The sequence below is a fragment of the Acanthochromis polyacanthus genome, chromosome 10, assembly GCF_021347895.1.
Source record: "Acanthochromis polyacanthus isolate Apoly-LR-REF ecotype Palm Island chromosome 10, KAUST_Apoly_ChrSc, whole genome shotgun sequence".
NCBI lineage: Eukaryota > Metazoa > Chordata > Actinopteri > Pomacentridae > Acanthochromis > Acanthochromis polyacanthus.
Window position 1 is genome coordinate 15,801,404 of NC_067122.1, and position 13,979 is coordinate 15,815,382.

Here is a 13,979-nt window from a genome sequence, read left to right on the forward strand (position 1 = left end):
CCACTTCTGTCTTTATGTGCATGTCCAAAATCTGCAAAAACATTGTTTTTCTTTAGTCGTGCAGCTCTGATACAATCTCCCACTCTCCTCTTTTCCTATCTCCCTCATTTTTTCTCCATTTCTGCTTCTTCCATGTGTGTTCTTCTCTCTCATTATTCCATCAGTTGGAGGTGCTGTGTTTGGTGTGTGTGGTGGAGCAGCTGTTCTTTGCCACTAAGGCCTATTAATAGGAGCCTTAGCCGTGTAGCCGTTGTTTTCTGCATCTGAATTGCGGGGAGAGCATTGTGATGGCTTCTAGGCAGATTACTTTGTCTTTCAATATAAAACTGATGAGTATCTCTCATTTCTCGCAGTCAGACTGACTTTCTGTCTGGCCGTCTCTCACCCTTTGCCATTTCTATCCCCTTAACCCCCTTCCTGCACATTCACACTTTACAAAGCTGTGGTCATTGAACAGTGAAAGTATTTAGTGTAAAGCTGCTTATATTTTCCCACAGTCTGGGAGTTATTCCTTCCAGGGTCTGCTATCTGTGACAGAAACAAGTTGATGTAATGACGCCTAAGTCTTGTGCTTTTTCACCCCGTCTTGCAGTTCGTTAAGGCTACAGTAGAGGAGCTCACTATGTGTTGATAAGGAGCTGCCGCTTTAAGACTGCCTCACTACCGACTGTCCTTTTATGGTGCTGCATCCGGTCAGGTGACGAAGGAGCAGTCACACAGCTTCTCAGAGAAATGCCTAGAAATGACTGAAAAGCTCAGTACATGGTCCATGCAGTGGTTGGGGGTTGTAACACTCATTATGGTAGCGCTTGTGTGTGTGTGTGAGTGTGCGTGCATGTGTGTGTTTGTTTGTTATAGGGTGTCCAGGTGGGTTTATGTAATAAGGACTGTGCAGGCTGATGCTGAGCTGATAGTGTTGGGGGAGCTGCAAGGTGGGATGTAGAGAAGCATCTCTCTTCAAAAGCACAGGATAATATCCTCATTTATGCCGTAACTCACAGGTCCTTTTTGTCATTTGCCAGCAGAAGTCAAGAGGTCACGGCCTTCATTCCAGACATAAATCATTTAATGCCGTTGTCCAGTGCAAGCTGTTTATTTGAGCACCATATTAATAAGGATTTCACCCACGCACACATATAGCATAATATTCATGCAAGCTCTTATATTCACATGTATTTGTGTATGCACCTGTAATATGTGAATGTTTATTTTATATTGGCACAACTATTACAAGATTCTTCTGGGTCTACTAAAACCACCCACTTTTTTGTTTTTCTCCAGAATATGAAATTTTACTCCGAGTATAACTGCAGTCAAGCTTTTTAAACACATTGTAAGCTATAATGTTGAGGTTAAACTCCAATCAAACTGTCTAGATCAGTGTCCTTTCCACATTTGACCATTTTAAACATTTACCAGGTTCTTATGTGTGGTCAGTAAAGAAGAACCACCAACTGAATATTGCTGTTTCTGCTTGGCACTGTTGCAAATGTATAAACAGCCTTATATTGAAGACAATTTTATTATGTTGTAAATCATGTTGGATTTGACAGTACTGTCTAATCAAATACAAGGACACTGCAAATGTCTTAAAATAGGTGTGTAGTAGAGTCGAAACAAAATGACTACACAGTCTCAATGGAAATTGAAAACACTGTTTTCACAAAGAATGTATGTATATCAAAGCTGTGGTGTTGAATTATGCTATATTGCGTTAATGTTGGCTTCCTGTTTCCTGTATTAGACTGCAATTGGCTTCACATGATCAGCACATTACTTAAATGATTCAAATGAAAGAAGCAGTAAACTTCTTGAGTGTTTATGAACAAAATACAAAGGGAAAAACTGAAAATCAAGACATCATTATTCTCAAAATTATTCTGAAACGTTACCCATCTTACAAGACATGTACACCAACACATTAATAACCTCCAAGACATTTTCTGTCCGCTGTAATGGCTCTAATTTGATTAGTACATAATAACTTCCTGTATTCCTTCCTGCTACCCTTCTGATACAGAAAGCCAGCAATTGATTGTCTCAAAAATATGTGATATATTTTTCATTATGTAATATTTAAATTGAGAGGTTACTTCCCCCTCGAGGTACTAATTATGCCTCCACATACATGATCTGTTCATGTCTGTGATGTGTTTGTATGTGCACGCTCTCTCATCTGTGCAGGGGATCTTTTTCTGTCTAGCTCTGCCTCCTTTAATATGTACATCCAGCTTGTCATTTCCTCTTTCTGTGTGCCACACAGTATGTGTTTTTTGTACTGCAAACCCCCTGACTGCACTGATTGGTAAACGCGATGTGGACAGTTTATAAGAGACACGGAGAGAGGCTTGGGAGGGATGGTTGCAACATGTGCTCGGTCATGTGTGCTATGATCGATATGCTTACATCGGTCTTTCAAGCCACTGCTTCAAAGCCCCGCCTCACCGCTCTGATTGGCTTCAGCCGGGTTTGTGGCTGCATCCTACAATGTAGCTTGAGGCATTCAGTGGATTCTAGCCTCTGTTTAAAAATGCCCAAATCTCTCCTTGTTTCTCTCTTTACTTGGAAAATCTCTGTAGGTTAGAGCCAATGAATATCATGATAATGAAGTAAGTTACTGTTGCATGTAATTAAGTGTGGCTGAGCCTGCTGTGTGTGCCTCCTGGTAGGGCTGCAACACAATGCAGTGTGCCCTCGCCCTGAGATCCTGTTCAGTTTAGCAGGAAGGTTGCACACACACATTAATATATGTGAAAGTTAAAAGCACTACGTCTTGCGTTGTAATCAAAACACTGAAAAAGTGCTAGTATTCATGTATGAGCACTATAACATGCAGACTATGTATAAATATGCTCTCTCCCCCATGCAGACACACCCAGCTTCGTTCCCCGTCACATTTCATTAATAATGCATATATGCAGGGCTTTAATGGCGACACTGTAACATTCCTTCTCAGTTCTCTAAAAAAATAAACCTTCACCCTCGGTGTCAGGATGTTTTATATCTAGCTGTGATCAGCCCACAAATTTTTAAGCAGGCAGAATGGCTCTCAGGCGGTCCTATCGCTTTACTGAAAGTATAACTGCCACAGATACAAGAAAAGCCATATAGTCTCTTCTTCTGTCTTTTTCCCCTCACACATTCTCACTCTCAATCTCTTCCTCCACCCACTTGAAAGCCCAAGCGTGTAATCTTGTTGGTTTTGTACACGTGTTGATGTCATCATTGTGAACATAAAATAATTCCCTAATGGTTCTTAAATGAGGCTTCAGGAGTGCTGTTTTCTCTCACCATGTTTATTCTGACCCCATCCTGCACATGGGCAGAACTTAACAATAAAATAATTCAATGGCAAGGCTGCTTTGGAGGCTCTAAAAAAGGAAGAGGGGTAAAGAATGATGCAAAGTAATGCAGTGTGATTCAGAGGCATCCTCTGGTGAGAGGCAGGTCTAGTGATGCCCAGGAGAAAAAGGATTTTCATCTGCTGCACCTACTTCCACTAAGAGATTATTTACACATGTGTGCTGTGACACAGAGCCCGAGGTTGACAATTACTAGTGCAAGAAAGCTGTTAAGTCTGCAGCTGAACTAGAGATGACCGTGGAGGTGACCAGTGATCAGTCGGAGGGACAGGGGTGCTCATTGTAAGTTGGATTTTGGCTGCATTGGTCTGATGAAAAACATGGCTTAGACTCACAAATGGTGGATCAGAGTCTGGTGTCGGCGTTGACAGATTGTGAGCTAAGACCTCCTGACCTATTACACTTTTAAGATACTGATAAAATAGATAAATGCGGTGTTTTTACTGTGCCTTTATTTGTGAAGAAATATCTTTTAATCCAAGGCAGGCAGCAGTGAGGTTTAGATGCTGCGGCCCCTTTAAGAGCAGCTAGTGAAGCGCTCAGTCCTGTTGGTGCTGCTGCTGCTGATGGCAGCGCTGCAAGTTGATTGGCTGTGGCTGTCAGGGCTGAGGTGCTAGAGGGATGCTGCTACGTATCTCTCTCCCCTCCTCCCTCCCTGCGTCTCTCTCTCTCTCTCTCTCTCTCTCTCTCTCGCTCACCATCTCCCTCTTGCTTGCTCACATCCCTCTGAATAATCCACATCTAGGGCAAGCTGGCTGAGAGGCGATCCAGTGCTCAGCTCCTCTCTGCAGGCTGAGAAAAGAGACAGAGAGTGAAAGACAACGATTTTCAACGCAGGAGGAAAAACGTGAGATTTTGAGCTCTTGGAGCTGGAAGATACCAAGAATTTAACAGAGGAAGATTTTCATCTGCGGATATCACTTATTTATACATATTGTTTATATATCTATATATATATATTTGTACACACACATATAGATATTTATATATATATACATTTATCCTTGTACATATCTGTATTTGTGCTTGTCTGTTTATATTAATATTTTTATATGTATTTGTGTGTGTAAATATATATGATATATAAACAAAAGAATATATATATATCTATGAATTTATATGCGTATCACTGTGAACCAAGAGAAGCAAGAGGAAATTTCTATCATCAGGGCTGGTCTCTGATTGTGTGGTGGTATACAATATTTTAAATATTTCCTTTGATCTTCTACGTCAAGAGGACAAAGACTACGTGCCCATTTTGTATTTTTTGTTTTCCTGTTGCTGCTTCCCGTCCCTCTCAATCTCTTTTTTCTACATCCGAGAGGAATAAAGCGGAGAGTGGCAGGATTTGACGAAAAAGGGAAAATCTGTAGAAATTCCTGTGATTAGTGTTATTTCCATCGGCATTAGCACTCGGTGAGCCGATCACAGCGTGCTGTGTGAGATCTGAGGAGGCAGCAGAGACAGAGTGCCACGCCGCTCATCTCAGCGTCAGCCCAGCCAGCACAGCCAGCATGCACAAACACCACCACTGCTGCAAGTGCCCAGAATGTTATGAGGTAACCCGTATGGCAGCACTGAGAAGAATGGATGCCCCGTCGTATGGAGGAGACTGGCAGGCCGAGCCCTATGGATACCCGCCTGGGTATGGGGGAGGCCAGACCTTACCCCCTCCAGCCTCAGGGGGAGGTGGAAGCATGGGAGGAGGAGGGGGCACTTTGGGGAGAAGTAAGGGCAAGATTATGTCTGGTGGGGGCCCTGGAGGCCCCAACCCAAAGGGCCAATCCAAGGGTGGCCCCAAAGTAAATGGCAACAACTCCAGTGGACAAGGAGGATGGTGGCCCGAGTGCACCTGTACCAACCGGGAGTGGTATGACCAGGTAACTCATCTTCCTCACTCTATTAGATAACTCAGGCTTGTGGGGCCTACATTGGAGACCAGGATCAGAGGAGCTGCTGCGGTAGTAAAACAGAGATAATCATGTATCAGCTGAAGCTGTCAGGTTATGGAGGAGAATTCACATTTAGTATGCATCTTAAGCTCTCTGTTTCTCATTGGTTGACTGTCGTCCCTCTATTGGAAGCATAGTAAGCAGATCAGAACAGGACTAGTTTCACTGCACACACATGTAGATGATCTTCATGTTTGGATATGATGGAGATGACTAATGCTTATAGATTTAACACACCTAGTGTGTCGTCAAAGGCTTACGCTGATGCAGTTACCATAGGCCAAAAAATGGTGCATTTTCATTCATTGGAAGCAGCACTGAGAGATTGCAATTATTCAAAGTTGTCTCTCATGCCGGCAACTCTAACATTACAGACTGGCTCTGTAAGAAATTAGATGTAATAAACAGATTTCTCAGAGATAAACTCATTGTAAGACTGTCTTTCATTAGCTCAGGGACGAGGATGATGAAATGAGATGATGAAATAGATGTATTGTTATTTAGCAGGCTGTAATGCTTAAAGGAATCACAGTATAATGAATGTGTTGTATAATACAAATAGAGAATCAGAGGCAGCCTTGTGTCCAAATGCTGCCTGGCTTACATGTCGCACAGTGTGAATGAAACTGCCTCTGTATATGTGCTCCATTTTGTCTCTATTATCTCCATTTATTTACATGTATTTATAAATCACAGTTGATAAAAGGTCAGAGCAGCTTCAGAAGCAGTCTTTAATTAAACAAGGTGCATGTATGTGAGCACGAGAGTGAGCTTGGGTGGGGGAAGGGTAGCATAGTGAGCATGATTCAAGGAATGGTTCTTGTTGTGCATGAGTATGTGTCTATGCAGTCTCGTATTTGCGGCAAGTGAAGCCACTGCATTGTTTGTATTTCTCCGTTTCTGTCTGATCGTGTGTTTTTATGGAGAAGACTAGGAAGGAAGGTGAGAAGAAAATGGAGAATTCAGTAGCAGAGTGGAAGATATCCTCCTGAGCTGAGTCCTCCTATGAGCCGCAACCTGGCTGATATTAGCAGATTACTATAGCTAAAGGAAAGGTTTTAGCTTTGAGGAGGCAAAAAGAAATTTCCTCTGAATTCATGTTGTTTTAAAATCTATTGCATTACAGCTGCATCCAGACCAATCAGGCGTATTTAATGTTTCACACATTTGAAAGCTCACAGCAGATGTGATTATGTAAGCATTTATTGCTTACATGGAGATATTATTCTCCATCAGTATTACCCTCGTTTTTCTATTGCTCATTTACAACATATTTATTCAATATTCAGCTTACAATGGCACAAATTGGCGTCTGCCTGATGAAACATGCCTCTCCACTGCATCGTGATTCATGTAGGAATCTCATGTTGTCGAAATCCCACTGTTAATGGATAAACCATTGTAGAATCTTGCGCAATCCTTTTGAAGGATGCTTGCTGCTTTGCTGTTTCATGCAAATGAACACTCCATAAAAACTCTGTAGAGAAAAATCCAAGCAGGGATGCATGGTTTATGTGCGTGAATACCTATATTTCTTAGATTTCTTCATTGGAATAAGAAAAGCTGCAGATAACGAGTCAGGGATGGAGGGGGTGGGGGTGGGGGGGGTCAGTGGGGTAAAAATGCAAAGGTTGAAAAAGAGAGAAATAAGCCAATAAAGGCAGGCAGCGGCCCTGAAGAGGGGGAGGGGGTTATGTAAGAGGAGGCAGTTGGTGGTGCTGTCAGAGAGGGAAGCAGGAGAGGCTCTGACACTGTGGACAAGCATCTGTCCCTCCATCTCTTAAAACAGCCATGTGAGTGGCCAATGTAGGCTCCTCTTCCTTTGAACGGGTTATGGCACTGCAGGGATGGAAATGCACACCCAACATCACCCCGAACCCCCTCCACAGTCAACGTTGCTCATCCTAGTTGAGAATTGTGAATGCTACCCCTCCCCCACTACCTATACACAGCCGGGGAGCAGGGCAGTAATCACACACGCCCAGCCACATATGTATATTGTCTTATCGCGTTCATAACTGCTTGTGTTTTGGGATGCTAGCATGATGAAAGGCAATAACCTTGCAGAGTCATTCAGAATTATCTGAGCTGCCTGGATCATTGACATTTTTAAATGGTTCCTGTAGCCATGAACATTTCATGTATGTGTGAGGACATCATTATACACCCCAAGACACAATGATGCCATATTAATTTTTTTCTCCCTCTGTCATCTATTTACAAAATGATTGTGCTGCTTTTGTCAAGAGCTTGCTAGGTTAATTATGGAGGATTTCAGCTGGGATTATAAGAACATTCTTTTAAACAAGAGCTTTTGAATTTAAATCTGAGAAAAGTAGAGACCTCAGTCTTCTGGGAGCATCAGTCAGAAAGCTCCCTCTACCCCCGCGGGCTTCAATCTGTCTTTGTATGTTCTCCAACTCTGTGGCTATGATTAGCTTTAAATATTAATTGGATTTTACTTTATTTATTAACATCAAGATTTGGTCCAAAAGGCTTTGCCAGACCTATTGTTTATAACAGGCCCCTGTAGTGGCAGTGGTGTTTTAATGCACAGACACGGTGGGTGTTCCATGTCGAACACTCCCATAGGTGATTACGACTTGAAAGCCTTCAGGCCTTGATCAGAAACGTTTGTGTGTATGTGTCTTTTACAGTCACATTGATTTATCAGTGTCATTGGTTTGTACATCTGTCTGATGAGATTTTGTTCGGTTGGATTTGATTTGCCAGTCCTGTAACAGCAACCCAGAGAGTATTAACGGATGGGATTTACATGTGCTCCATGTCCAAATGTCTTGAGCTGGATCCCCTACTGTGATCTTGAAAGGCTCCATCTAAAACCTGCAATATTCTCCTCAGATCAAGAGAGATTTATCTATGAGCTTATCTTAGAAAAAAGGCAAGAACTATGTGATCAGAATCAAAGTGCCCTCAGCATATCCATACATTTTCTTTAGAAAGCCGGGGTGAATGGTGACGCCAAGACAGATGACACTTTGATTACACCTGCAGGTGCATTTCCTGTCTGTACAGTCAGTCTGGTGTGACACATATTTACTGCGTGGTTGTTTTTAAGTATCAAGTAAGGGAAGCAGATTTGTGCATTTCCGTCTCTGATAGATAAGTCATAAAGACTGCAAATTCCCAACTTGAGGTCGCTCTTGTCAGATTGAGTAAATTAGAAATAAAGCGGAGAGGAGAGAGCTTGTTTCAGTTGAATAACAGGATAAATACCTGTAAATCTTACTTTTACAGGTGCAAACTTCACTCAAAAGAAAATTCAGATTGGAGAAAGTCAATAAGAAGCAGCGAATGTGGTGGTACTCAGTCACAAAGCCAGGCAGACTTAACCTCAAAAAATAGGGTTATCATGAAAGCAGCGCTTTGTTGTGATCTTCTTCTTGTTAATAGACTTTCAGCATTTGTTTGTTTACCTTCAAAGTTTTGACTGTAGACCTCCCTCACGTTACAGGTGGTGGAGGGATGTGGGTTGCCCTTGGTTGTAAATCTGTCTTGTCAGAAGTGTCAAGATGATGACTTCTGTTTTTACCTGGCACAATAGGGCGACATTTCTTCTCATGTCATGTGTTTATTGCTCAAGACCACTGAACAATAGTCTCTTGGTGTGAGACAGTCGGCAGATCTCATGCCCCCAGATGGCCTTCGACTAGGTGCAATTTTTGCCTCTTTAAAGTAGCAGTGATGCTTGTTGCAGCGGGATCATGCTTCACACAGCTGCACACATGGACAGTTTCGGATACCACAGACACATATGCTACTTTCTAGTTTGCTTTAAGTGTGCTTGGAAGACACCTTCCTCAATTGTACAGATGATCGGTGCTGACGTAACTGTAGATCAACACCCATGCAAGCACAGATTTCAGGTTGCATATAGATGTAAACAGAGCATCAAATCAGACTTGAGCAGACACAAACTCCAAAATGGACATCAGTCAAGTCTTAGCGGACACTTCTGTATACGTGAATGCAAAAAGTGTAAGATTGGCTTTAGATGTAACAGTTCTAGTCTCTCAATCTAAGATGTACAATGGGTACGGAAAGTATTCAGACCCCTTGAAATTTTTCACTCTCTGTGTCATTACAGCCATTTGCCAATATCAAAAAAGTTCATTTTATTTCTCATTAATGTACACTCAGCAACCCATCTTGACAGAAAAAAAACAGAAATGTAGAATTTTTTGCAAATTTATTAAAAAAGAAAAACTGAAATATCACATGGTCATAAGTATTCAGACCCTGTGCTCAGTATTGAGTAGAAGCACCCTTTTCAGCTAGTACAGCCATGAGTCTTCTTGGGAATGACGCAACAAGTTTTTCACACCTGGATTTGGGGATCTTCTACCATTCTTCCTTGCAGATCCTCTCCAGTTTTGTCAGGTTGGATGGTGAACATTGGTGGACAGCCATTTTGAGGTCTCTCCAGAGATGCTCAATTGGGTTTAGGTCAGGGCTCTGGCTGGGCCCGTCAAGAACGGTCACAGAGTTGTTCTGAAGCCACTCCTTTGTTATTGTAGCTGTGTGCTTAGGGTCATTGTCCTGTTGAAAGGTGAACCTTCAGCCCAGTCTGAGGTCCTGAGCACTCTGGAAGAGGTTTTCCTCCAGGATATCTCTGTACTTGGCTGCATTCATCCTTCTTTCAATTGCAACCAGTTGTCCTGTCCCTGCAGCTGAAAAACACCCCCACAACATGATGCTCCCACCACCATGTTTCACTGTAGGGATTGTATTGGGCAGGTGATGAGCAGTGCCTGGTTTTCTCCACACATAACACTTAGAATTAACACCATAAAGTTCAATCTTGGTCTCATCAGACCAGAGAATCTTATTTCTCATAGTCTGGGAGTCCTTCATGTGTTTTTTGGCAAAGTCTGCGGGCTTTCATGTGTCTTGCACTGAGGAGAGGCTTCCGTCGGGCCACTCTGCCATAAAGCCCCGACTGGTGGTGGGCTGCAGATTTTGTGGAACTTTCTCCTATCTCCCAACTGCATCTCTGGAGCCCTGTCCTGGAGCTCAGCCACAGTGATCTTTGGGTTCTTCTTTACCTCTCTCACCAAGGCTCTTCTCCCACAATTGCTCAGTTTGGCTGGACGGCCAGATCTAGGAAGAGTTGTGGTCGTCCCAAACTTCTTCCATTTGAGGATTATGGAGGCCACTGTGCTCTTAGGAACCTTGAGTGCTGCAGAAATTCTTTTGTAACCTTGGCCAGATCTGTGCTTTGCCACAATTCTGTCTCTCAGCTCCTTGGGCAGTTCCTTCATCCTCATGATTCTCATTTGCTCTGGCATGCACTGTGAGCTGTAAGGTCTTATATAGACAGGTGTGTGCTTTTCCTAATCAAGTCCAATCAGATTAATTAAACACAGCTGGACTCCAATAAAGAAGCAGAACCATCTCGAGGAGGATCAGAAGAAATGGACAGCATGTGAGTTAAATATGAATGTCGCAAAGGGTCTGAATACTTATGGCCATGTGATATTTCAGTTTTTCTTTTTTAATAAATTTGCAAAAATTTCTACATTTCTGTTTTTTCTGTCAAGATGGGGTGCTGAGTGTACATTAATGAGAAATAAAATGAACTTTTTTGATTTTGGCAAATGGCTGCAATGACACAGAGAGTGAAAAATTTCAAGGGGTCTGAATACTGTAGTTCTCTTTTTCCTTGCAGTAATGTAAAAGTCCAATTATCACTTTTTCTTGACTGGTTTGTTTCTTTTGCATATGTGTACACTCCAAAATTCTCTTTTGCTCATTTTTGATTTGGTCCAAATGTTTACAGTATGACGTTTAGCAAGGTGTTGTGTAGAAATCTTAACACCAAATGAAAGTTGCACATTTTCTAAATGAAATGGGGAAAAAGGAAGTGATTTTCTGACCACAACAGTTAACTCAAAATCAAATTTAAAATAAAATTTTAGCAATTCTGAAAGAACATTGTATATCACAAAAGCATAAAACATCAAATAATTTTGTTGCCTACTGTTTAGCTTTCATTTCAGCACCAACAAACCACCTTTATGATCTGTATAAGATCAATAATTTTCACCCACTATACTCATGTTTAGTCATCTAACTAAACTTTAATTGCAGCAGCCCAAAGGATTTTAAATAATATGAAGATGTAAATGATCTGATCATCCGCTTAAAGCTCACTGCTCTTTAACACAGAAGACAGTTTTAGACACAGTTCTCCTGACATGAGCTGTCAGTCAGTTCATTTTGGGCAAACAGGGCAAACCTTACTTAGGTAGTATAGGGAATGCTTTTCTTGTTTACAATTATGGCCAACAGGTGCAGTTTTAGCTGTCACTGTGATTAAACCCAATATATCGTGATAGATTTTTTACATTTCTAATAAATCTGTCACACTATGCACAGTTTTAAAACAGATTTATGAACTTAGGATGATTCCGTCAGACTGTAGAACAGTTGCAGTAATCAGAGTAGGTAGATTTGGTCACAACTTCTGCCTTTGTGTGATCAGAATTTTTTGCAAAAATGAGATTCAAGCAATCCAGAGATCCAGTTGAGTGCTATTCCTCTATAATCATGATGAACTCTGACCATGTTCAAGTGTGTTGAAGAGTCACCAGGCTTTGTACAAGGAAACAATTTTATCAGCCAATTCTCTTGACCTGAAAATAGTTTCAAATGTGCTACATAAATTTTGTAAATTCAGCATTCCAAAGCGGCACTTAATTGCACCAGGCTTTGACTTTTTTGCGCATTTGTATACAAGAAGCAGCAGCTGTTGGTTGTTTGAAGTGTTTTACTGTTTAATATGTCACCTTAGCTTGTTCTCTTGGCACTATGTTAGTATGGAAAAGGAGAAACAAACTTAGCTAGAAAACTCATTTGTTGGTTACCTCTTTATGTATCAGCAACCATGTTGATGAAAAGGCTTTTTCTTCCAACATGGATGTGTCCTTCAGTCAAGAATTTATTATTTTTTTAACAACTTACAGCTATGGTAGTGGCAGGTTTTTCCTTAATAAAATGTAAGCTCATGTAAACCATTTTTCATTTACAAAATTGCTTCAGACAGTATGGTGCAGATGCCAACACTCCGGTTTTCTGATCTCATACAAATTTAGAGCACATAATTTTGTTTCAGTTGTCTGCTACCAAACCTCCTACATCATAGCACCACACATACATGCACATACAGTATAAGCACACACACCCATGCCTCACACAGACCTTTACCCTCAAACTTAATATCCTTTACCCATGAGAATTTAGGGTAAAGGGAAGGTGGTGAATCATGGGAAATGCACTATGAAACAAGGGAGACAAGGTGCAATGCAATATTTATGTGCACTTTGACAAAAGTTTGCTTTTTACGCAGTGTAAGGGGGCCTGAGAACAGAATGGCTGAGAAAGGCCAGTCAGACGTTGACGTCAGCATACTGTGGAGACATTATGGCTGAAGAGCTGATCTCTGATGGGGAGCTGTTATAACTGTGACCCAGAACCTGAACTTTGTTGCATCCCTCTTCCTACACTTCCCTTAAAAGCTGTCACTCAGTTGCTCTGTTCTTTACCTTTGTTATTGCGTTCACAGACTGAATCTGCTCGTATTGTTTCAACATGGAGGTCCTCTGTGAAATGCTGGGTTCAAAAGAATGTGTTGTGTCCTCTGCCAATGCAGATTTGTGCTCATCAAGCCGTTTACTCATTACTGCAGTTTGGCCACAGCTATGTGATGGACGCTATATAGAGGCTTTTATACAGTGTTACAGGTGCAGTAGCCTGAAGCTGCAGATCCTGTGTGTGGAGGTGTATGTCCTGCTGGAAGCCGAGGCTGCCATGCCCCTGTGATCCATATGGTCATTGTCAGAGGCCCTGCCAGGGCTCAGCCCCATATCAGCTCGCCTGTTCCCCTCTCTGGCTCTCGCTGCCAGCCAGGGGAGGAGAGGAGAGAAGAAAGGAGAAGGGAGGGGAATGCTGTTTGTTTGTTTGCTTGCCTGCTTTGTTTTATTTAGGGGTTTTTGCTGATCACAGTAGAGACTGGCCTAGAAATGTGACTGTGCTGTGCAGGGCAGACTGGACTCCTGAATCAGCGATGGAAGCATCAGATTTTCTGCTAGAGAGAGAAGCGAGGGACACAAGCCTTTTGATGAAAGGAGATGGCAGCGTTAAATGTTGTTCCCCTGTTGCTGTTAATTAAAAGAGTCACTGTGTGAACCATTGTGATAGGCTGTGCAAATATTAAACCTTTGTTCTGCTATGCTAGACTCCTATCAGTAAGAATGTGCTAGCATCTTCAGCAAAGTACAACGGCTCCATCACCCACATGCTGCCATGGAATATGTGTATATCCAATCAATATCAGTGAAGAGCGAGTCCCTAAGCCTTCTAACTCCTCTTCATTTTTGTGGGGGTGTGTGGGTGCTTTCAACAGTGCTTGTGCTTTTATTGCCTTTATTCAACCATCATATCAGCGTTTATTTTGGTAACACTTTACAATAAGGTACACAAAATCCTGAGTAGTCAATACCAAAAAAAAAAAAACTGGAGTTAACTGTGAATTATAAATAGACATTACTAACAGCTGCAAATGGTTTAAAATCAATGATTGTGAGGGCCCAAGCTGCAAAACATGAAGAGGTACTAGTGGATTTTGAAAAAAGAGTTTTTATTT

General features: G+C 41.8%; 1 protein-coding gene across 15 annotated transcripts in view; it reads left to right on the plus strand.

Annotated features, from left to right (window-relative positions):
* dlg3 (discs, large homolog 3 (Drosophila)) overlaps window positions 1-13,979 on the plus strand; it is a 92,416-nt gene that overhangs the window by 19,771 nt on the left and 58,666 nt on the right. For 3 of the 15 annotated variants that reach the window (XM_051954935.1, XM_051954933.1, XM_051954936.1), the window contains exon 1: window positions 4,075-5,242. The exons of 7 other annotated variants lie outside the window; for them this stretch is intronic. In XM_051954935.1, the coding sequence (XP_051810895.1) occupies window positions 4,877-5,242 (366 nt within the window). In that variant the 5' untranslated portion in view covers window positions 4,075-4,876. Of the gene's footprint in view, window positions 1-4,072; window positions 5,243-13,979 lie in introns of those variants that run through there. 5 more of the 15 variants (XM_051954928.1, XM_051954931.1, XM_051954938.1 and 2 more) reach the window with 3 other exon arrangements.